Consider the following 22,957-nt stretch of genomic DNA (forward strand, 5'->3'; position numbering starts at 1 on the left):
AGTTATCAATATTGCAGGATGGACTCTAAAGCCATTAATTCAATGCTCCGGACAGCCGAAAAACAACCTCTTCATTGAACGTAGCCCGGCCGTGCCAATATCCAAAAACCCGTATCCATTGTTCCCATAGAATGGGCCGATTTAGTTGTGTTTGGTTGGTGCTCATATTATAATATGATAAGTTCAACCTGATCGGTCAGCTGTAACTGATAACTGTTTGTTGGAGATTGGAAATTCAATTTGGAGAATAGGAAGCACGTCCCCGGTGGAAATCATTCAGAATTAGGGGGTATGGGGGTTTTTAGTTTTTGGGTGTGTTGTGGCATGATTTTGATGGACACTAATTGCTAATTCGAAAGGAATGAGGCTATACAGGGAACCTTTTCAAAGTAGGATAGTTTTGGACTGTGCAGCTGAAGGTATGGAAAAAGGTTACCGGTTAATTTGAAATGTTAGAATTGTTTTTCATAGACCTCATTAAAAAAAGCTGTTCTGAAGACTCTGGTCAACGCTAGTTCCCAAGTTATAGGGTGTTCGAAGTAGACGATAGCGATAAAATCTATCATAACTTTTGAACCAAGGGACCTGCATCATATTTGAATAGTTTTCTCGCTAGTTTGAAGCTGAAATGGCTATTCTTCATTCATCGCTGAGGTATGATATTTCAATGTTTTAGACGTATTCATCGTATTTGCTTACGAATAACATGACTAGGCGAAAAACGTATCTGCTTAGCTTATTCGTTTACTATTTCGTTATTGTCGTTGAAATATTGAACGCTAAATAATATGATTACAACATTCTTGAATATCACACTATCCAGCAAGTCTATCTGCTCTAAAGCGGAATTTTCCATCAACTTAATGGTCTTGCAATGTGTTTCGTGAGCTAGCAACTTGAAAATTTCCCAGCAAAGCTGTGTTGGGGTACTTTGCGATCAGATGATGATGCCCATCATCATCAAAAAAACATGAACTGCTGAAAATTGTTCTCCACTAGAAGCTCAATTCTTTGTGTTTCTATTCATATTTATATTTTCAATTTTAATACACTCCTTCATAGATTTAATAACATTATAGCCTATTTTAGCTTCTTCTTGGGACGAAGGTTGTTGGTATGTCCACACTTGGTTTTCCTGCAGTTGGTTGCACGAGAATGTAACCTAGCATAGCACTTCCGACAGATCATCTTGCCGCAGTTATATTTTTGGGCCAAGAGTCTGGGAGAAGGTTCAATGATACCTCCACGAAGACGCAAACCAAGTGAAGAGTAGATTCCTTTTGGATATTGTAATCGGAGACAGTACGTCCATCTTCAAGTTGTTTTCCAGCGAAGATCAGACGTTGTTGATCTGGTGGAATTCCTTCCTTGTCTTGGATTTTAGCCTTCACATTTTCGATAGTATCAGATGGCTCGACCTCCAAGGTAATGGTCTTACCGGTGAGGGTTTTCACGAAAATTTGCATCGTGACGATTTTTTCCACAAATACGTGGTCGTCACAACTTCCAAATCTTTAAAAGAATGTGAGTATTTGAATTTTAAAAAAACACATTCTTCGAATTGCGGTCATTTTGATAGCTCAAAAAACATTGGAACTACAGAAATCATTAAAACTCCGATATCTAATTGCTTTCCTTGTCACGGAAACGTCTATTATTCCTATTACATAGGCGTACAACTTTGCTTACGCCGTTTTTTTTTTAGGTATTCGAGGCTTTAGTGTGAAAAACTGGTTATACATTATGATTCAAAGTATTGTCCATCGCTGGCCACTACTTTCTCCCATCTTTCGGACAGCGTACGTATTCCGCGTTGAAAAAACTGGTCATCTTTTGAAGCGATCCACGAATAGATCCAATTTTATACTTCTTCATAAGACCGGAAGTGCTGGTCAGTCACGCCGTGTGCCAATAATCGAAACAGGTGATAGTCCGAGGGAGCAACGTCTGGAGAATACGGCAGATGGGGTAGGACTTCCCATTTCAATGTTTCCAAGTATGTCTGTACCACTTTCGTATGACATCTACGATCTATTCATTTCGACCACCACTCACCGCTACAGCCATGTATTGCAAAACGGCGGAAGCAAAGTACGAGTATTATGTATGTTTTATTTTTTGTGAATAACACTTATTCAACTCAAGTGACACAGTTCAAAAAGATTTCATCTCAAATCAGCATTGTTTCACAAAACTGAATTCTTTTCACAAAATATAATTTCCTTCGAAATTTATCCCAATTCAAATGTGTAAACATACATTCTGTTTAAAAATATTCTCCTTACGCTTAGAACAACATGATCCTAGAACTCTATCAGCACATTTCTTTGTTTTTGACCATTTTGTTATGAGAGGAACCAAAATTATCCATGTTGTTCGTTATTCTATTGACGGTATCTCTTGATGGTCTAGATTGGTGAGAAGATCCCCAAAGTTGAGTCTAATTTATTCCATTCCCAATTCGATTACATCCACCATGAATAAATATGAGATTCAAGTGATTTTCATTCGTGAAATCAGGCATTTTGTCGACACTTTTGTAGGCAGTGAACACAAATGAGACTGAATGAAAGTGAATTTTCCAGATGTGAATTCCTTATATTCATCATTTGAAAAATTTGAATTATTCGATAATAAGATAAATAATTGGAATATTTTGCACATATGGTTGATAGGACATTGAGTACAGGGTGCGGCAGTGCCGACTGTCGAGTTTCAAAGGGGTATTTGACAAAAATGGTAAAAGTTAAAGCAGAACGGTTTCATCCATTCGAAGCAGTTGGAAATATAGTTCTTCTGCTCAAGTTTTGAAAACGATATCACTAAGATGGCAGCCGTCAGCAGTGACACACTGATGTAGTCATTTTGGTAGTTTTCGACTGCTTTTCGGCATATCTCGAGCGGTATTCCTTCGGTTATTCGCTGCTTGAGTTCTGGCAGGGTGTGGCCCCGAAGGAAGAAATCGAAGATGCTCAAATCTGGTGAGCGCGCTGGCCAATCCACGTTTCCTTTCAGTGAGACCAGTTTCCCTGGGAACATCTATCTCAAAACAGCTAATGAAGTTCCTTCTGTGCGGGCTGTAGCGCCATTCTGCTGAAACCAAATGTCACCCCAGAATGTATTCTTCAAAAAGTTCTTCCAATTCAGTCTGTAGAAAAGTTTCCAACATTGACACAGAACGCTGGGAAGTTACAGTGATGATGACATTTTTTCTCCTCGAAAAAATGTTCAAGGACTCGTGCATCCAACGAACAGCAAGGCTTTGTAACACATAGCCTAGGGAGGTGTTCCCCGAGGCATATAACCTCCAGAAATTTGAGAAGAACCTTCTCCCCCTTGCTTCTCACGATTTCAGTAATGTAAATTATTTTTCTATCTGAAGTTTTTTCCGTGATTTGATTTGGTTTAGTTCAGTTTAGAGGTTCTACTTAAGCTCTGGAAGGCCAGTAACAATTGAAATTTTTTGTGGATTATACATGACGAGTTCTGCGGCCTTGAGCACTTATCACCAGTAAACGCTGTTGATAAAATATAGCCTGCAGCTAGGCTGAAATGTGCCATCGCTGAATATATTCCGATGCGTTTGCAAAAATTCTGACAGACATCTGCTTACAGCATTTCATCGTTAATTAACGGCGTTTTCGAGGACTGCATATGTCCTGTGGCACTCGAAACATTCGACAAACAATGCAGGGTATTCATACTCATCAAATTATCCCGAAATTCCGTGTTCATTCCCAATTAATCATCATTTCCGGGACTACTATTTAGCTGATGGGGTTCCGGCCCACTCCAATTTGAACTAATCACGAATTCACGTTCTATAACGTTCCCAACTACGGAACTGTTTGATCGATTCCGTTCCTGCATAAACATTTTACGCAACATCGTTCCGGCATGTAACTAATTGGGCACTCACTATATATTTGATATTGACGCGTTTGAATCTTTTCTAGTACTAATGGCTTCTCATTAATCTAATAGCTGGATGGTGTTTATTGGCGTTGGGAGGTTTCGAATTGGTCGTATTGAACGTGTCGATACTTGTTACCTCGAGCAATATCCTAAAAATTGCGGGTTAATTCATTTTAATGGTTTTCGATCGAGTTGAAAATGAAATATCGAAGCATGAGTGATAGGACAAAGCTTTGAATGCTCGTTTCTCAGATAATTAAGGATAATTTAGCGATTTCCGAATGGATAAATGGAAGATATATATAGATCGAAAACGGTATTTTACGTGTTTTTTATTACTGAAATGTATAAATCACTTACAGTCAGAGGTGATTTACTTCGACGTCAATTAGTAAATTATTATGAGGAGTGTTGTTGAAACTAACCTCCAAAAATTCGACCTGAACATTGAAGTGATTATTTTACATTTACATACTAAATTTCAACAAAACCAGAACTTCAATTTAAATTGTCTACAGATCTAGTGACGCTATCCTGTATCCACTCCATCTTTGAGGTCTTGAATCGTTTGTGGAGCATTATCTTTCACGTCGCCCAAAATCAAACGCAAAAGTTTGAAGGTGTTAAATGCCAAGTTCTCGGTGGCCTATTGTCATCTCTCTTCGATAAATAATACGATCATTTTCTTTGAAAAACTGCTTTTGTTTCGTTGCTAGTGTGACACGTAGCTTAGTCATTTCAAAAATAAACGTCGTCGACATCAATATCATGATATCACATCAGTCATAGATAGAGTAGCACATGAGGCCATTCTGAGACTATCCAGGAAAGGTACCGACAATGAAGGAAGTATCTATCAGAGAGCCTGGTCCTCCCTGACCAAATACATACCGTCAGCGAACCTTCCCAGGGACGAGATGATAAAGAAAATTAGCATCTCAATTACGACACTTCGTTGGAAAAAGATTGGAAAAAAGAGGCCACAATCCCAGTTCTCAAAAAGAATACCATTAAATGTTACTTAGATGAGGACTGGCGCTGTAGTATTAGGGACTGGCACAAAATGCTCATTACCGTTAGACCGCTGTCTAAGTGTATTTCAGCCAGATAAAGATGTGTGGAAATAAACCTATGAAGAAATGTTCTAAAGCAATGAATTTTGACAGTCAGGCTGCGATCAAAGCATTGAGCTCACATCATACGATTCTAAGATGGTATATAGCTTTTTGTAGTGCCAAATAAAACTTGACGAAATAAGCAAAAATAACAAACAGGTCTTTTCAGTCCGGGTTTCCGGTCACTCGAAAATGAAGAGGCCAATACACTTGCCAGAAAAGTAGCACAAACTTCCTCACATAGGCCCGGAACCTTTTTGTGGTATAGGTATAGGCAAAGAGTTTCAGGAGGAGGAAAAAACCGAAAGAGAAGCCCTCTGGCGGAATTTTTCCAGGTTGGATCATTCCGAAAAGTTTCTTCGAAACTTTGACACTGCAAGAACCAAGAAGTATCTGGATCTTAGCAAGAAGCACCTCCTCACTGGATTCCTCACAGGGCATTGTCGACTTAGGAAACACCTCATGAGAATGGGTCTAGCAGAAAATGACGAGTGCAGATTCTGTGGGGAGAAGGAATATCACCTGGTGGCGGAATGCCTGGCCATCACTAGCCAACGCAAAATCTGACTTGGACAAGAAAGAAAGCTATCCCAGATACTGAAGTTCTCCAGTACTCTGGAACTGGAAGGCGAGCTGTAGTTCACGTTATGGACAGATTAGCTCTGATGGAGGGCACTATAGACCATTAGGTCGCAGTATGAGGAAACCACCTTAAATCAAAAATTCAAAATAATTTGGAAGAAATTATGGACTGATTTGTTTAAAAAACGACCTCTAAATTTCCTTGTGAGACGTTACCTGCTGTAAATTATTTTCTATGGAATGGAAGCGCGGACATTGAAGAAGATTGATACCAGAAGGATAGAAGCATTTGGGATGTGGATGTGCCGTAGGATACTCAGAGTATCGTGGACAGAGAGAGTAACGAATGTGGAGATCTTGCGGAGAATGAAGAAAAAGAAAGAATTGGACTATTAAAAAGCGCAAACTGCAAAACCTGGGACATATTATGAGGGGAGATAGATACCAGTTGCTGCAGCTTATTGTGCAGGGAAAGATAATGGGCAAAAGATCAATAGGAAGAAGAAGAAACTCATGGTTGAAGAACTTGAGAGAATGGTACAATTGCAACAACTGCCAATTGTTTTGATCTTCGGTATCGAGAAAAGGCATAGCTTGGATATTGGATAGCCAAATTTCGGAACGAAGACGGGACCCGAAGAAGAAGAAATTCCCTTTATACATAAGTTATTTCCGAAAATATGGTATTTTTAGGCAAAGGTTGATGCACCCCTAGCTTAAAAGAAGGGATTCCGTTAATCTGTCATCCATCCCCCCTCCTCACGCTCAACAGTAAACACTTCGATCTGTTCTCCAAAATTAACAACTGTTGAACTACGCCCCATTAGCTCGACGCCCGATACCCGAAATTCAGAAACAAGACGAGGTCGGCCGTCTCCGAACTTCGCCCATTATTTATTTATTCCGGGAGTAATTCCGGGTAAACTCCGGACCGGGTTCTCCCAAACCGCCCGCCGTTCCGGGTGCCGGGCTTGGGTCCAGACGGACGTTCATATTGGTTTTTCTGAGACATTTGCTCGAATTAATGGTACAAATTCTGAGGGGACGGCGACGGCGGTCTGACAAGACCGTTATTTATGTGGGCTGGACCGTTTATATCCCCCACCACCCCCGGACCGCATTACTGTCTAATGTGTGATCCGACTGGTGCCGCTTTGCAACCTTGAACGCCTCGTGGCTACGAAGATTGGGCCTTCGAGATGGATAACATATTTTAGGATGTTGGGGCATTGGACTGTCGTCGGGGTTGGTCTGGGGATAATCTCTCTATTACGCCCCATAAAAAAGATATGAATTCGGGGATGAAAAAATTGTGAAGGAGACTTTGTAGATGTTTCCTATCCAAACTCTGGTAGGTCTGTTTGAGTCCCCTCAGAAGCTTAGAGCTTGTACGAGTTGGGATAACTCTGTTCTTTGTAAGTTTCGTTACTTAAGGCAAATTAGTTTTTTGACCATCCTCATAGTAAATAAGTTAATAAGATATTAGATTTGAGTAATCGCAACTGAAAGTTGCACATTTCTACCCTAAGCCAAATAAAAGTTGTTGTTTCAATCAATGTTGGACAATGGCGAGGAGAACGGTTACCACAATAGTTTGGTAAACATGTTGATTCACTCTACTCCTTTTGGACAGCCTCAAAATGGAGACAACAGTCTTCAAATTCTCTGATTTTACCTCCATCCCCTTAATAGGTTGACGCCTCGTGGCTACGGAGATTGGGCCTTCGAGATGGATAACGTATTTTAGAATGTTGGGCCCTTGGACTGTCGTCGGGTTTGGTCTAGGGATGATCTTTTTTACGCTCCATAAAGGAGATATGAATTCGAAGGGAAAAAGTGCGGACGAGACTCTGTAGATAAGCCAAAAATAATAGATTATTTTGGCTTAGTGTAGAAATGTGCAATTTTTAGCATGCGATTCCTCAAATCTAATATCTTATCAAATTATTGACTAAGGGGATGGTTGAAAAAATAATTTGCCTGAGGTTACGCTAAGATAAAGTACTAAAGCCTACACTGAACACAAGAAGTTCTCTCAACTCGTACAAGCTCTAAGCTTCTGATGGAACTCAAACAGACCTAGTAGAGTCAGGATGATTGTTGTTTCAATCAATGTTTGAGAACAGTTACTCCAATGGCTTGGTAAAGAGATTGATCCACTCTACTCCTTCTGAACTGGAATGGAGACAATAGTCTCCAGGTTATCCATCCCCTAAATAGGTTGATAGTTAAGTTAATTGTTGAAGACCAACAATTTGAAAATACATACGCGTCTAACTTTGCTTCCGCCGTTTTTGGCATGCTGTTAAATCACTTTATTATGTCTCTCGTTGTATTGCGGCCGTTTGTCTTTCAATGCTCGGCTCGAACGCATTAATGTCATTCAATAACGATCGCCTGTGATTCTTTCAGTCGTTTCTACTACTCCTAATACACTACGCCGAGCTGGTCCCACTAAATACTGAGCACAACCTTGGAACTGTAAATATTCGGTTTGGCTGTCGGAGTGGAAGTATGGCCGGGATATCCCCCTGTTTTTCTGCGCTTGGAATTATCATAATGAACCCATTTTTAGTCTCCATTCTCAATGCGATGCAGAAATCCCTTCCGTATTTGACTTGCAAGCAGCTGTTCACAAGCAAACAATCGCCGTTCAACATATCTCGGCTTCAACTCGTATGGCACACAATTTCCTTGTTTTTGAATCATTCCCATGACTTTAAGGAGTTTCGAAATGGCTTGTTGTGTCAATCCCAAAGATCCTGCTTATTCTTGTCGCGTTTGACAAGATTGATAATGCATTGATAATGTAATGCCTCCAATTCTGCATCTTCGAAAATCATCTCTCTTCCACCGCCATGCTCCTCTCTTCCACGTGGTCTTCGACATCAAAACCACCGTTCTTGAAGCTTTGAAACCCCTTTCGGCACATTCTTCCACTAATTGCGGCCTCACCATAGGTATTCGACAGCATCCGATGAGCCTCAGTCGCAGATTTCTTCATATTTATGCAGAAAATTGAAACATGACGAAAATTTAGCTCATGAGCTGACATTTTTAATCAAGAATAACTTTATGATGCAGACACAAATCGTAACTAATATTTCGATGGCGTTATGTTTAAAAATACCTAAGCTTTAGGTATGTATAACATCTACGATTTATTTATTTCGACTACCACTTATCGCTACAGCTATCTATTGTAAAGAGGCGGAAGCAAAGTTGTACACCTAATACTATTGCGATAGTTCCTTTCACCGTGAAAATGAGCTTCTAATACACCTAAACTAAACCAATTCAGTGAAAGACGAATTCGAGAAGACGAAGGAATGAAGATAACTTTTTTGTATCATATATAGATGCAATAACGTTATGCCCCTTCCACGCTCATACAAATTTTCATATTTATCTCGATCAGGAACATAGAATGTTCAAGAGGAATATTTGAGAAGAAATACCGAATATTTCCGTGATTAAATACAGTTGCTTATCTAGAAGTGATTCGAAATGTGAAAATAGAATGTTTTCTCCTTTTGCAGTACTCTGTACTCATCATATACCCACCATAAATCCCTCAAAAATTAAATGCAAAAAGTCTTGCATTACAAACTACTCAACGACAATAAACCTGGAAACACGCCCACGAGGCTTTAGACATCTCGGTACATGCAATCTTTACGCATTGAAAAGTCGCTCTAAGCATCTCATCCCAACCAAGAGACGAACAACAGCCACCCTCGTTCAAAATCAACTTCCTGGAGATTGCCGCTACACTCCACGCTCTGAAAAATACCTACAAGTATGAATTCTCTTCGCTGCTAGACATATTCATTCAATCTCCATATTTCTTCCGGTCTGACATGGTATCGCGTAATAAGGGACTATTACAGAGGAGCCGTTTCAAAAGGATGAATAATGCAAAGAAACTATGAAACAGGTATTCCGAGATAAAATGCCGTCCCATCAGTCATTGCTGGGAAGGGAGAAGGCTCCGAGGATAGAAGGAGATAGGATGAAATTGTCGCTTGAAAAATTGATGCATTTCGCGAAACGGAGGTGTACGCCAGAATAAATTTAATAATTCATTTTTTATACGCCCTCTATTTTATTTCCATGCATTATTAAGGACGTCTTTTATGTTGATGATTCCGTCGTGGCTTGCAGATGGAACTCTAGAGTGCTGGGCGTTCTTGTGTGTCGTCGTTTTACCTCTTTAAGGTGTGGCTGAATTCGCTGCGCCACATTTTCGGGCAATTCACTTTGGGAATTTGTTTCGTGTGTATTCGATATGGCAGTAAAGCTTTTTTGGGTTTTTCTGAATTTTTTTTCGTATGAGCAGAGAAAATAAACAAAATTGGTATACGTTGAAGTAACAAATATGTGTAAATGAAAAATAACAAAGACAAAGTTCGAACTTTGAGGTGTATTGGAAAAAATTCATTATTTTTTGCATGAAAAACAAGGCTTTATTCACCACAGGTGGAATGATCCGATTGAGGTTGAATATGCACCGTTTTGTTCGATAACTCGTTTCCATTTTGAAGGTAAAAATCACTATGCCTCTCTCTTAGAAGCCTGCGTCCCTATTGACAAAACATTGATACAATCAATTTCATGAGCCTCTGTTGATGCGAATTTTTCTCCAGTAACATTGTTCGCCATGATTAGGAACAGATGGTTATCCTTTGGCGCCAGGTCTGGACTATAAACCTTCCAACCAAGCTCCCGGAGCTTCTGGCTTGTCACTGTGTGTGGCCTGGCGTTACCCTGATGGAACACGATTCCTCTTCTATTGGCAAAAGCTTGCCGCTTCTGGGCGATTGCTTCCTTCAGACGGTCCTATTGTTGGCAGTAGAGTTCCGAGTTAACAGTTGTGCCGTAGTGGATCAACTCATAATTTCCTGCCAATCTCACCAAACAAACAGCAGAACTTTCCTGGCCGTCAATCTTATCTTGGCCACCGTTTCCGCTAGCTCACCGCATTCAGAACACGACCGTTTTTGCTTGACGTTGTCGGAAGTGATCCACTTTTCATCACCAGTCACCAACCAGTTCAACAATGGGTCGATTTGTTGTAATTCAGCAGCGATTCGCAGATGGAAATTCGGCTCATGAAGTTTTTTTGCGTTAATTCATGTGGTACCCATATATCGAGCTTCTTCTTGAGATCAGCCTTATGCAAAAAGTTTTTTTCCATCTTCAGCTATTGGGCAATGGAAACTGTGCTTACATGATGGTCGGACTCGATAATATCCATGATTTTCATTTTCAACCGCCTGGTTTAGTTTATCTGAGATGCTCAAAATATAACAAAGGATAATCAAAACAACTCCAAAAAATGCGAATCAAACAACTCAAATACGATTGCGATGAGAAACTCGTGAATAAAAAACTATAATCGCCCTTGCAGCTCTTTTGGCTAACGGAAATTTTCAAATGGGGGACCAAATTTTTTTTTTATTTCGCAACGAATCTCAAAGCTTCCTCTACTTTCTGTAGACTCGGAAACAATTATCGAAAAAATATCTTGATTTTCCTCAAATTTAAATTCGAATTTACAGGCTACGAGGAGTCTTTCGTGAAGTGATTTTAATTTCCATTTCAAACAATTACCATAAAATCTTCCGTCCTATTCTATATCGTAAAAGCGATTCATTCAACACAAACATTTCACTTCCACGACCATCAAAATACTTATAGCACTCTCGTGATTCCGTTTCCCCGCTGAAGATAGTTCCGTCCTCGAATTGCATTTTATGCCGTACGTATGTAACTTCACACTTTAAGCCAGTGGAGGAAAAGAGAAAATCCATTAAGGCGATTGCAAGGCCGGAGTTAACGGAAAAACTCCTGTCTGCCTTCCGACAAGTTGGATAGCGTGAGAATAAATTTTCATCCAGTAATGGCAATTACCACAAAATGCTTAGGGATTTACGAGCTCTCAAATTGATTTTTTTTTTCGTGAACACCTTTCGGGGCCCTGTATCTGGGGCAAGTGATAGGATCTGGGTGGCTTCACCTTGTAGAAGGGTCATTATATTCATGTTGAGACCGGAAATGGAATTTTATTTTCCATATATCAGATTATGCCGGAATTCATTCATTATTCATCTATTCATAAGAAAAACGTGTGTCGTGCCCCTGCCAGCCCTCTCCTCAGAAGTGAAACTAATTCTTGATATGAATTAAACATTGTGGGAGTGCCGAAGCTTCTGCGATAGAGGAAATGAAAATTAAAAATGACCAGTTGGTATCGTCAGATTCTACAATTTTTTGATTCTGTTAGATAATACAAAGTGTATAGGAAAGCTCAAAAACCAAAAAAGTTGAATTAAGTACCTTAAACTGAACAATAGGAGAAATATTCTTTTACTTTGAATGAACATTTCGATGTTTGCATATTTTTAATTTATTCATATTCAGTGACTTTATGAAGCATTGTGAAAATGATTGTATAATTAAATGCTCTGATTCAAAGAAGAACATGAGGTGTTAAATAAGAATTAATACTTGACAGTGCTGAAGAGTGCCTTATGGTAGTAGTGCCTTGAGATTTACTGAATAAGATTGCAGTCACTGTGTAATACTGTCGAAATAAGTCAATTATGTAGGATTTACTGTACTGGGTTATCCATGTTGTAATCTAGATTTTACAGCCCTGTTTCAATGACATATGTCAAACGAAACTGTAATCCAAAGCGTTATTTCTTCAGTTAAATGTTAGCCCTTCAAAAATATGAATCCTTCATCTACTACCAAACGTGTAAAAAATTACTCTGTAGTAAGTACTTTCTCTGCACTACAAGCAGATTATGGTCAACATAATCGGCCATCTGAGCGTACAATTGGTAACAGTTAAAAAGTTCGAAAAGACCGCATCTGTTAGCTATGTATTAGAGCCCATACATCAACGAAATGAACGTTCGACTGAATATATTGCAGTTGTAAGTGAAATTATGTGTTTTATGTTTTGGCTTGAGAAGAATTTGAGAATTTCTAGTTTCAGATTCATGCTAGCCTGGAACTGATTTTCATTCTGTTACATTATCTTTAGCATAAACATTAGATTTCAAGATGTTAATATAAGGAAGGCACAAATATTAGTTTGCAAGTTTGCATGATGAACTGGGTATCGAATTGAAAATAAATATAATAATTCTCTTTTGTGTAACAAACACTATTGAATCATAATGCTGTTGCCTCAGAGTTGAATATTGAATACAAGGTGGCTGTAAACAAGACAGTAATAGATTTCAAAAGCAGAACTATGAGGCAGTGATACTTTGAGCCTATTTATTGCAGAGAAAGCACAGTTAATTTATTGCATATGGGATGACCATCTTAGACTTCTGTGAATACGGATTCCAAAAAATTTTTTGCAATTAGCAAAAGTTATTACATCATCTAGAAAATTAAATTTCAGAGAGCGTTTCTCTTGGTTCCTCAAACCAAAATATAGAGAAAGATAATGCAAACGTCCAGTAGGTATCATCAGATTCTGAAGATAACAAGTTGTTTTTATTGCCAATTATTCCTGACACTTGCTGCTCTAAGAAGAGCACAGTTATAAGTCAGAAGAAATTAATGAAAATAGTTAATAAGTATCATCAGATTCTAGAAGTAGCGTGTTAACTTTGTATACATTTCTTTTACCATTTACTGCTCTCTCATTGTGTTAATAAAAAACACACAGTTTCTTCGTCAAAAGAAATGAAATGAAAACAGGTAGCATCAGCTGCTCAATTCAATACGTTGTCTTTGTGGCCAATTTTCCTTGTCACCTACTGTTTTCTTAAAATGTTAATAAAGAGGACATTATTCTGAATAAACACAGCTTCTACGTCAGAGGGAAATAAAGAAAACGTCTAGTCTAGTCTGCTGACTAGACGTTTTCTTCTCGCAAGAGGCAAAGAGGAAAGCAGCACATTGTCTTTATGTTCAATTATTTTTGTCATGTGCTGCTCTCGCAAAGTGTTAATAAGAAAACAGTGTTCAGAATGAACTCAGTCTACACGTCAAAGGAAACTAATAAAAACGTTCAAAATGTTTTATCAGATTATAAATCCACCACGTTGTATCAGTTTATCACAATGTTTGCAATTTTTGCAATTATTTCTGTCACTCAAGATTAATGGTCTCCTTTTGATTCTTCTTCTTCTTTATGTGCCGTCTCCTTTAAGAAGGTTGGCTATCATCATGGCGATTTTTATCTTTGAAGTTGCGGATGTGAACAACTCAACAGAGCTACTGTTGTACCACTGCCTTAGGTTGTTCAACCAGGAGATGCGTCTTCTTCCTATACTTCTTTTACCCTGTATTTTTCCTTGTATAATAGTTTGCAACAGCGTATACCTCTCCCCTCTCATCACGTGGCCCAGATACTGCAATTTTCTGATTTTGACTGTGTCGACTATTTCCTTCTCCTTTCCATTCTTCTCAATACCTCCTTGTTCGTTATTCTACTCACCCAGCTTATTCTGAGGATTCTTCGATATGTCCACATCTCAAATGCTTCTAGCTTGTCGGTGTCGCATTTCTTAAGCGTCCAGGCTTCCATTCCATATAGTAGTACTGGAAATACGTAGCATCTAAGCATTCTGATTTTAAGATGTAGACTAAGATCTGTTCTGGTTAATGCATTCCCCATTTTATTAAACACTGTTTTAGCCATTCCGATCCTTGATCTTATTTCCTGTGAATAATTATTATTGTTATTTACAATTGTTCCCAAGTACTTGTATTTGCAGACTTTTTCCACTGGCTCCCCTTTGATCCATAATGTTTCTCGCTGTTGTTGGTATTTTGCGATCGTCATAAATTTAGTCTTCTTGGTGTTAAGTGTGAGCCCCCTTTCTTCACTGATCTGTACAACTAGATCTATTAGCAGCGTTGCCAACCCAAAATCTTGAGATTACCGTATCAGGGACGAGAAATTACCGTATTTGGGACACTTTTACCGTACACAGAACCACAGAAGTACATAGAGAAAGAGATAAACAATTCTTTCTATTCTATGGCCATACCTAACCTACAAATTGTAATTTAAACTTGTCAAAATTTAACTAAGCCCTAAATCAAAGATTAGGGAGAGAAAGAAAAAATGCTTTGTCAAATTAGTGGAATTTTTAATTCAATTGAATAAACATAATAAAATGTACAGAAGAATATATACATAAAAATAAGTAATATATAAGTAATCTTAAATGTGAATCATTATTCATTGCATAGATTTCTTAGTTTTTGATTTTTTGTATTCACTTAACAAGCTTAACAAGCACATTTCTTTCAAGCCATCATCATATCTTCTGTTGAATTTATTAACAAAGTTTGCTTTCAACTCATTAGCAAAAATAATATGAGCATCTTTGGAAAGGTATCGTTTTGATTCACATATCAATCTTGAGATATTTGTTCTATTGGTAGCCTCGATGGGTCTTCCTTTGCAAAAACAGTGGGGAACTTTACGCCTAAATATTTTGCACTTCAAAGAATTGATTTTAGCCTTCATTCTTTCAATTCTCTGGTTGGTTAAGGGGCTCAGCTTACTACCACTACGTTTGGGGGTGGCCGAACTGCTACTTGCTTCTGTAAAACCTTCTGATTCCATTGTAACATCTAGAAAAAAGAAAAACAATTTCATCTTATTGCATTTAACACTAATTTGAATTGATAATTTCATTCAACAACTTCAAGTAACTAGACTTACAAATATGATTTGCATTCATGTGTCCTCTTTTCAAAAATTTATATTTCAACCGTCTATGACAAATTCATCTTCATCAACTTCGATACTAGAACTGGAAGAATTAGAATACATATCCATTTTGTTCATTCTTGCATACATATTCTGAGTAGGTGTAAAATCTACGCAGTTACCATCTTTTTTCACACATGAGACGTTAATAAACAACCATTGATTGTATTAGTTATTAACTTACTACACTATTACAATGAGCTCAAAAAAAAAAATCGCAATTGAAATTACGAAATTACCGTATTTCGGCGTACGGTAGCCCATTCGGACCGTATACCGTATTTGGCATCAATTTACCGTACAAATACGGTAATTACCGTACGGTTGGCAACGCTGCCTTTGTAGTTCTTCCAGGGTTTCTGCTATTAGTACTGTGTCATCCGCGTATCTGATGTTGTTTATAACCTTCCCATTAACTTTCACTCCCGTTGTTCTTTGAGTTTCCAGTGCTTCCTGTACTATATCTTCTGAATACAAATTGAAGAGTAACGGTGAGAGCACGCATCCTTGTCTTACTCCGCGTTTTATTTTTATTTCTTCTGAAAGTTCATTTTGCACAGAAACTTCGGCAGTCTGGTTAAAATAGAGATATGTTATTATCCTGATATCATTCCTGTCTATGTTTTCATCTCTCATGAGTTTTATGAGGTGATTATGGCGGACTTTGTCGAAAGCTTTGTTATCATGAGGAAGGCTACGTATATTGGCTGATTGAGGTCCATTAGTCTTTGAGACAGCACATTAAAGGCAAACAGCGCCTCTCTAGTACCCATTGCATTTCTGAAACCAAATTGTGTTTCACTAATATCCTGCACCATCTTTCTAAAAATTATTCGATGTATAATTTTAAGAAATATCTTAAGGGTATGGCTCATTAGGTTGATCGTCCGATGATCCTTGCATTCCTTAGCGTTCGATTTTTTTGGCAGTGTAATAAATGTTGATTTGAGCCATTCTCTAAGGATGATACCGGTGTTATATACAGTGTTGTACAGATCAACCAGTACTCCAATTTGATCTTCTGCAATTAATTTGATAATTTCTGTTGGTGTTTCATCAGGTCCTGGAGCTTTATTGTTTTTAGCTGTTTTAACTGCGTATATAACTTCTTGTTTTGTTATGTTTGGGCCTTGTTCCTTATCTGATCCTTTTGATTATACCTACATAATGCGAAATTGAATTTAACGTCAATTTCAGAAAAAAAATTCAAATTCAACGTTTACTGTTCCAAGATGATAAGGATCAAAGAGAAAATAACGTTGCAGCAACCATGAAATTCGTTCGTTTTTTTCTCAGTGTAACGTGACTCAATCGAAGAGATTATCTATAAAACAGTTTTAGTTTTCAACGAGGACCAAGACTAATGAACTCAAATAAAATAGAGCTTTCGCGTGTTATAAAATCATTTTGTGCAAGCTTGTACCTCATCGAAAAAACATGTTCTTTCCTTATTTTGAACGACATTAGCTTCGGAGCAGAAAGTTCGTGCTACAGTGTTATGGTAAAATCCATTGTGTCAATAAATTACCACTGAATTGATCTTTTAAGGAGTCCCATTGAAATAATTATAGTAATTCTTTTTGTCGCTAAGTTGATACAACTGTTCTTTATACTTACTGAAGCACCGTCTGTCATTTAGTTTGTTTACATTGCTTCACTTTCTCAGTTCAATTCAAGTGTGTTCCAAGTTTTATAATTAATGAAATATTGATCAAGGAATCTTGTTTTAAAAGGTTTTTCAGTAAGAGGTTTCATTTGACATAAAAGAAACGAGTATACTTTAAGGACACTCAATGAACGAGGGAAAACGATATCAGTCAAATGGCCGCCACGGCTACGGTTGCAGTACCATATCTTTTTCATGAAATTTTCAATGACAAATTCGCACATTTGCAGCTGTATGTCCTCGATAACTTCACGAATTCTATCATTGGCATAGACCTTATCATCCACGTAGCCTGAAAGAAAAATGTCTTCTTCTTCGTCTTAATTTCATCCTAGGGCTTGTATATTCCACTTTAGTCCTCGGTGGATGTAGATATCCAGGAGTCTTTCCAGCGCTTAGGGGGTCTGCCGACTGGTCTTCTGGTACCTGGAATTCCGTCTCGGGCTATCCTAGCAATTCTGCCTGCGTCCATTCTGCTAACGTGGCTGACGTGCTGGACGTGCTGTCTAAATTTATTAAATAAACAAGATCTGGATGGCCTATTGTAATCACTTCTAGGAGAAATAACACGGCCAGGAAACTTTTCTTAAAGAAATTTTAGTAGTTTTGATTTTCAAATGTCAAAAGATGACAGCTTCAAAAGTTACAGCTGTCCAGATAGCGGGATATGCTAAATGAAATGAAATATCTTTCTGGAAAACCCTTTATGTAGCTCAAGATGCCTCACGATATTTATTTCCGTTCAAAAATTCAACAAATATTATAACCTCAGTATTTCTCCGATAAGGCTATGGCTGACTTAGATAATACAAGAGTTTTTCGAAAGAAACCTCAAATGGGCGCTTATTTACATCACCAGGCCAAGCTGAGATATCTGGAATCATATAGCCAGTGGTCTCCACTGGCATGGGAGTGACGTAATATCATAAATCAACTGGCCAGAGGCAATGAAGTAACCAGGGCATGGTGGTACTGAAGGAAACAAAAAATCTGATGAACTTTTCGAAAGACCATCAAGGTAAAAACCTGTTGGTCCTGAGTCCTTCTGTGGGCTCAAAGAGAACCAATATAAGGCAGAGGTTCAACAATGGGAGTAGGACGATATAAAAACTCTCTGGAGAAACACTCCGGGTCTTGCTTTGGCAAAGAAATTTATAGTGCTTTTACCGAGGTATACCAGGAAGCTCTTGAAGATACCACGAGCTGAGCTTCGGGTAATGGTGGGACTGCTTACAGGACACTGACGGTGCAAATACTTTTTGTACCGCATGGTTAAGTCAGCAGATTAGATCTGCAGGATCAGTGGAAAGGAGGTAGAAACAGGCGAACACATAGTGTGCAAATGTGTTCTAACTGGCCTAATAACCTCTCACATGGGAAAGTCAGTTCTGTATACTCACGAAGTAATAGCCAAGGGTCCTAATGATGTTGTCGGTTTCGTTAATAGTATCGACGGCCTCCCTGGATTCGTATGAATAGATAGGGTTAAGATTCAGTGAAAAATAATAATTTTAGACCGTACCAATACCATTTAAAGAGGTAGGAACTTGGCTGCTGACATGAATGCTGTTTTTTGTAGAAATCATTTCCGAAGCAGAATGACAACTGTGAGCATTACTTACAGAATACCATTACATAAAAAGATATGACTGCGTTCAGTTATTTCCTTCGAGGCATGTCGATTCACCTTGATCGTTCAATTATCTGCATGAAAAATAGCGTTATAATTTTTTCCATTAATATTCCTCACCTTATCTGTCAGACCAGCTCCTATATAAATCATTTCGTCGATATAGAACAAGTTCCAACTTTTGTCATCCATTATATCAACTAATTGAAAAGTTTCGGGAACCATCAAGCAGCAAATCGTGTTCGATGGCGAAGAGAAAAAACTTTTCCATTTCGATGGTGAAAACCGTCCCAAAGAGTAATGTGTTTTCATTCGAATCTTTTATCTCTGACAGCCATTTAAAATTCCAAGAAATAGTGCATTGAATTTGGACTGGTGGATGGAAAATGTTCCGGATGGTATTCATGTTGAGTTCTTTGACAGGAAATTTCTTTTGTCTTCAATATTCAGTGGTTCACAGCAGAAATTCTAATACTCTTCGGTTTCAGTGTATTTACATACAATATGATTCTGATCTGACCTAGATTCTATAGTAAACATCGTTTATTATTAATATTCAAAGATTTATCTATTGGTATACAACTTTGCTTCCGCCGTTTTGCAATAGATGGCTGTAGCGGTAAGTGATAGTCGAAATAAATAGATCGTTGATGTCATACAATAAGCTTGGGTATTTGTAAACATAACGCCATCGAAATATTAGTCGATTTGTGTCTGCATCATAAAGTTATTCTCGATTAAACATGTTAGCGTATGAGCTCATCGAATGCTCTCAAATACCTATGATGAGGACGCTATCAGTGAAATAATGTGCCGAGAGTGGTTTCAACGCTTCAAGAACGGTGATTTTGTCGCCGAACACCAGCATGGCAGTGCAGAATTGGAGGCATCTTGATCAAGATTAAGACCCGTATCAAACGCAACAAGAATTTTTGCAGGATCATTGGGAGTGTCGCAACAAATCATTTCAAAACGCCTGAAGTCATGGGAATGATTCAGAAACAAGGAAATTGGGTGCCGTACGAGGTTAAGCTGAGAGATGTTGAACGGCGTGAGTTTGCTTGTGAACAGCTCCTTGCAAGGCAAAGACGGAAGGGATTCCTGCATCGCATTGGGACTGAAGACGAAAAATGGGTTCATTATCCCAAGCGCAGAAAGTCATGGGGATATCCCGGCCATGCTGTCACGTCGACGGCCAAACCGAATATTCACGGTTCCATGGTCATTCTCAGTATTTGGTGAGACCAGCGTGACGTAGTGTATTATGAATAGTTAAAACCGACTGAAACCATAACACGCGATCGTTATCGAACACAATTAATGCGTTTGAGCCGAGCATTGAAAGACAAATGGCCGCAATACAAAGAGAAACATGAAAAAAGTATTTTACAGTATGACAATGCTCGACCCCATGTTGCGAAAGTATAGTCAAGCGATTGATTTACACCAAAAATATGAGGTGTTAAAACGGAAAAAAAAATTTTTCCTATTTCATGAAAAAATGTAAGCTCCACTTTTGTCAGAATAAAAATAGTAATTTATAGAATCTTTGATGTAGAGTGAAAATTATGAGTATTGTGTTACATATTTATTATATGCATGCAGCAATATCAAATGATTCATTTCCCAAGTCCTTCATCCATATTGCAATATAATTGCGCAGTAAAGAATCAAAATAGTGGAAATCTGAAATAATGAAACCTGAACTTGTTTCGGAAAAGCTTTGAAAACTGTCAAATGTTTCAATCCACGCACTCATACTGTATCCTGCTTTGGGATTCCCACCAAATTCCCATCTAAATAAGGAATTATAGATGACAAACACTGCAAAAACTTTCTCACGTAGTCGCCACTAATTCTACTATAGGTAGATTCAGCTAGAGAAATTCGAATTGGCTTTGAATAATAACAAACATAGTTATCCAGGGCTTCAAACACAGATAATTTAACAGTCGGACTATCTCAAACATTGTTTTAGATCTAACCGCTTAGTAACAATTCCATCACAATGAGTTTCTGAAGTTCGCCGCAAGCTATGCATATAAATGAAGAGAAGAAAAAGGCTGATTGTTGTTGGTTAGTTTGAATTCGAGATAGGACCATTACAAAATAATACGAGTAATTCTCTAATCCCTATCGAATTCAACCCGTCGTTCTTTTTTTTAAATCTCAATAAATTATCTTAACGAAAAACTCCATGAGTGTGTCTGGTGATGAATTAGGAAAGAAAATGGAAGACACACTTATTTATATAATTGTATTCTAAGACAATCGATTTCGGCACTAGGCCATCATCAGGTCAGCTGAAAATAAGATGTAAAAATAAAATCACAACATGATAACTTAACACACAATTTTTACAAAGTTCTTACAGTGATAATGTCTGATATAAATAAAAGGATGTATTTTAAACTCACCGTCAAAGAAATAAGTACTTTTCTTCTACTTCTATATCGGTATGACGACCAGAGCTGCAAAAATCAGATTTAACGAACATATAAAAAATAGACCCGCTTCTGCCATGGGAAATCATCTAGTTGAGAGCAAACACTCTACCTCACTAGAAAAACTGAAATTACTGCATCAACATAATGATTTTTATAAATTAACACTCTTAGAACAACTAGATATTTTGAAAAACAAGAATGACGAACACCTCCTCAACGATATTAAAGATTTTCCCACTGTTAATTTATTTAAGATGATCCAACCTCTAACTATATAGACTTTTCCGCCTGCCTCTGTATTCGCTTTCATGATTCTGAAGATCACCTAATACACGGAATTATGAAAACATAAAACATATTCCAATCTAAAACTGTCAATATTGGTTTTCATAGAAAGAAGTACAATTTAATATTTATCTTTTAACACCTAGATATATGTTTATACATGGAAACAAATTATCAGAAAAATTATTATACATTTAATGTCTTTTATGAAAAGTACTTATTTGTTTGACGGTGAGTTTATAATACATCCTTTTATTTATATCAGACATTATCACTGTAAGAACTTTGAAAAAATTGTGTGTTAAGTTATCATGTTGTGATTTTATTTTTACATCTTATTTTCAGCTGACCTGATGATGGCCTAGTGCCGAAATCGATTGTCTTAGAATACAATTATATAAATAAGTGTGTCTTCCATTTTCTTTCCTAATTCATCTCAATAAATTAATTCGATAGACCTTTGATTTTCTGATCATTTCGAGTACGAGTCGTGATTCTTGAAAAGATGAAAAATATAATGAAGATTCTATTTCATACCGACAATTAATCAGAGAAAAAAATCAGAATTGTGAAATACTTAGTTATTTTTAATAGGCATTGATATTCTTCTACGAGTTCAAAATTCAAAAACAAGCCACGAAGTGTGCTCGTTTTGATGAAATCGAGTTGTCCAACTTCATAAACATCCTGTAAATTTTTGGTCCAAACCGCAAACAGTCTTATAATACTTCGTATTTGCAGAATCAAAAACGAAAAAGGATTTTTCGAAAAAGCTTTTTCTGCAGAAATATTCTCGAAAATGTGAGTCCTTGTCGCCATCATTTTTTCTTTAAAATCTCATGAACCGTTGAGTTTTTACCCAAGATATATCATTTTGCTGAGATTGTCTTCAAAAGAGCTAACTAATAATGCAATAATACACTGGGTGTGACATTCAAAATAAAGAAGTAGTAGTCTATTTCCGGTTTAACCGGAAGTCGTAGATATCTTAAAATATTTTAGGGAGAAAGATCATTGTCTAAAACCCCAAAACGCAAACTTTCAGTAGAAAAACGTTGGTTTCCCATGAACGTCCAATAGGCCATCTCGGTGGATCACCCTTTATAATAATGTATGAAACTGTTATATTCCACCACGATTTTTTTCAACAAGATAAGGTATAGTGAACGGATTCGACACAGAATTAGAGTAAGATTTATATACCAAATTAAGGAGCGATAATCAATTTCTGAACAGAAACTCAACAAATACATATTTTCAAACAAATATTGTATCTTTTTGATATGATTATGCGTATGACATATTTTATTAATTATTTATTTATTACAAACGGCAGAGCCAATTTTCCAAGATATACAACATTATATAATTCTTAAGATATAATACAATCAACAACAAAAAAATGTGTAACCCTAGAGAAAAAAAAAACATCAAAGAGAAAAAAAATGGAAAGAACAGTTAACAAATTCAAATACTCTCAAAATATCTTTTGAGACTAAAAATAGATATCTGAAATGGATCAATTTCAGATGCCCCCTTTATCGCTCTTTCAATAGGATTGTT

The 22,957-nt window shown here is 37.5% G+C and overlaps 2 protein-coding genes and 1 pseudogene across 4 annotated transcripts in view; 1 reads left to right on the forward strand and 2 right to left on the reverse strand.

Annotated features, from left to right (window-relative positions):
• The window catches only part of LOC123683751 (out at first protein), a 255,380-nt gene that overhangs the window by 139,698 nt on the left and 92,725 nt on the right, over window positions 1–22,957 (forward strand). The gene's annotated exons all lie outside the window — the stretch shown is intronic.
• On the reverse strand, window positions 1,066–1,521 carry LOC123683757 (annotated as a pseudogene).
• On the reverse strand, window positions 14,501–15,638 carry LOC123683752. 3 transcript variants are annotated; one of them, XM_045622626.1, is made up of 3 exons: window positions 15,455–15,638; window positions 15,319–15,403; window positions 14,501–15,227 (listed from the first exon to the last, which is right to left on the reverse strand). In XM_045622626.1, the coding sequence occupies exons 2-3, from the start codon at window positions 15,335–15,337 to the stop codon at window positions 14,830–14,832; spliced, it is 417 nt and encodes a 138-aa protein (XP_045478582.1). In that variant the 5' UTR covers window positions 15,338–15,403; window positions 15,455–15,638; the 3' UTR covers window positions 14,501–14,829. The 3 variants fall into 3 exon arrangements, with proteins under 3 accessions (XP_045478582.1, XP_045478584.1, XP_045478583.1); XM_045622628.1 differs by having other exon boundaries at window positions 15,319–15,409; XM_045622627.1 differs by having other exon boundaries at window positions 15,319–15,459.

Source organism: Harmonia axyridis, chromosome 7, assembly GCF_914767665.1.
Source record: "Harmonia axyridis chromosome 7, icHarAxyr1.1, whole genome shotgun sequence".
NCBI lineage: Eukaryota > Metazoa > Arthropoda > Insecta > Coleoptera > Coccinellidae > Harmonia > Harmonia axyridis.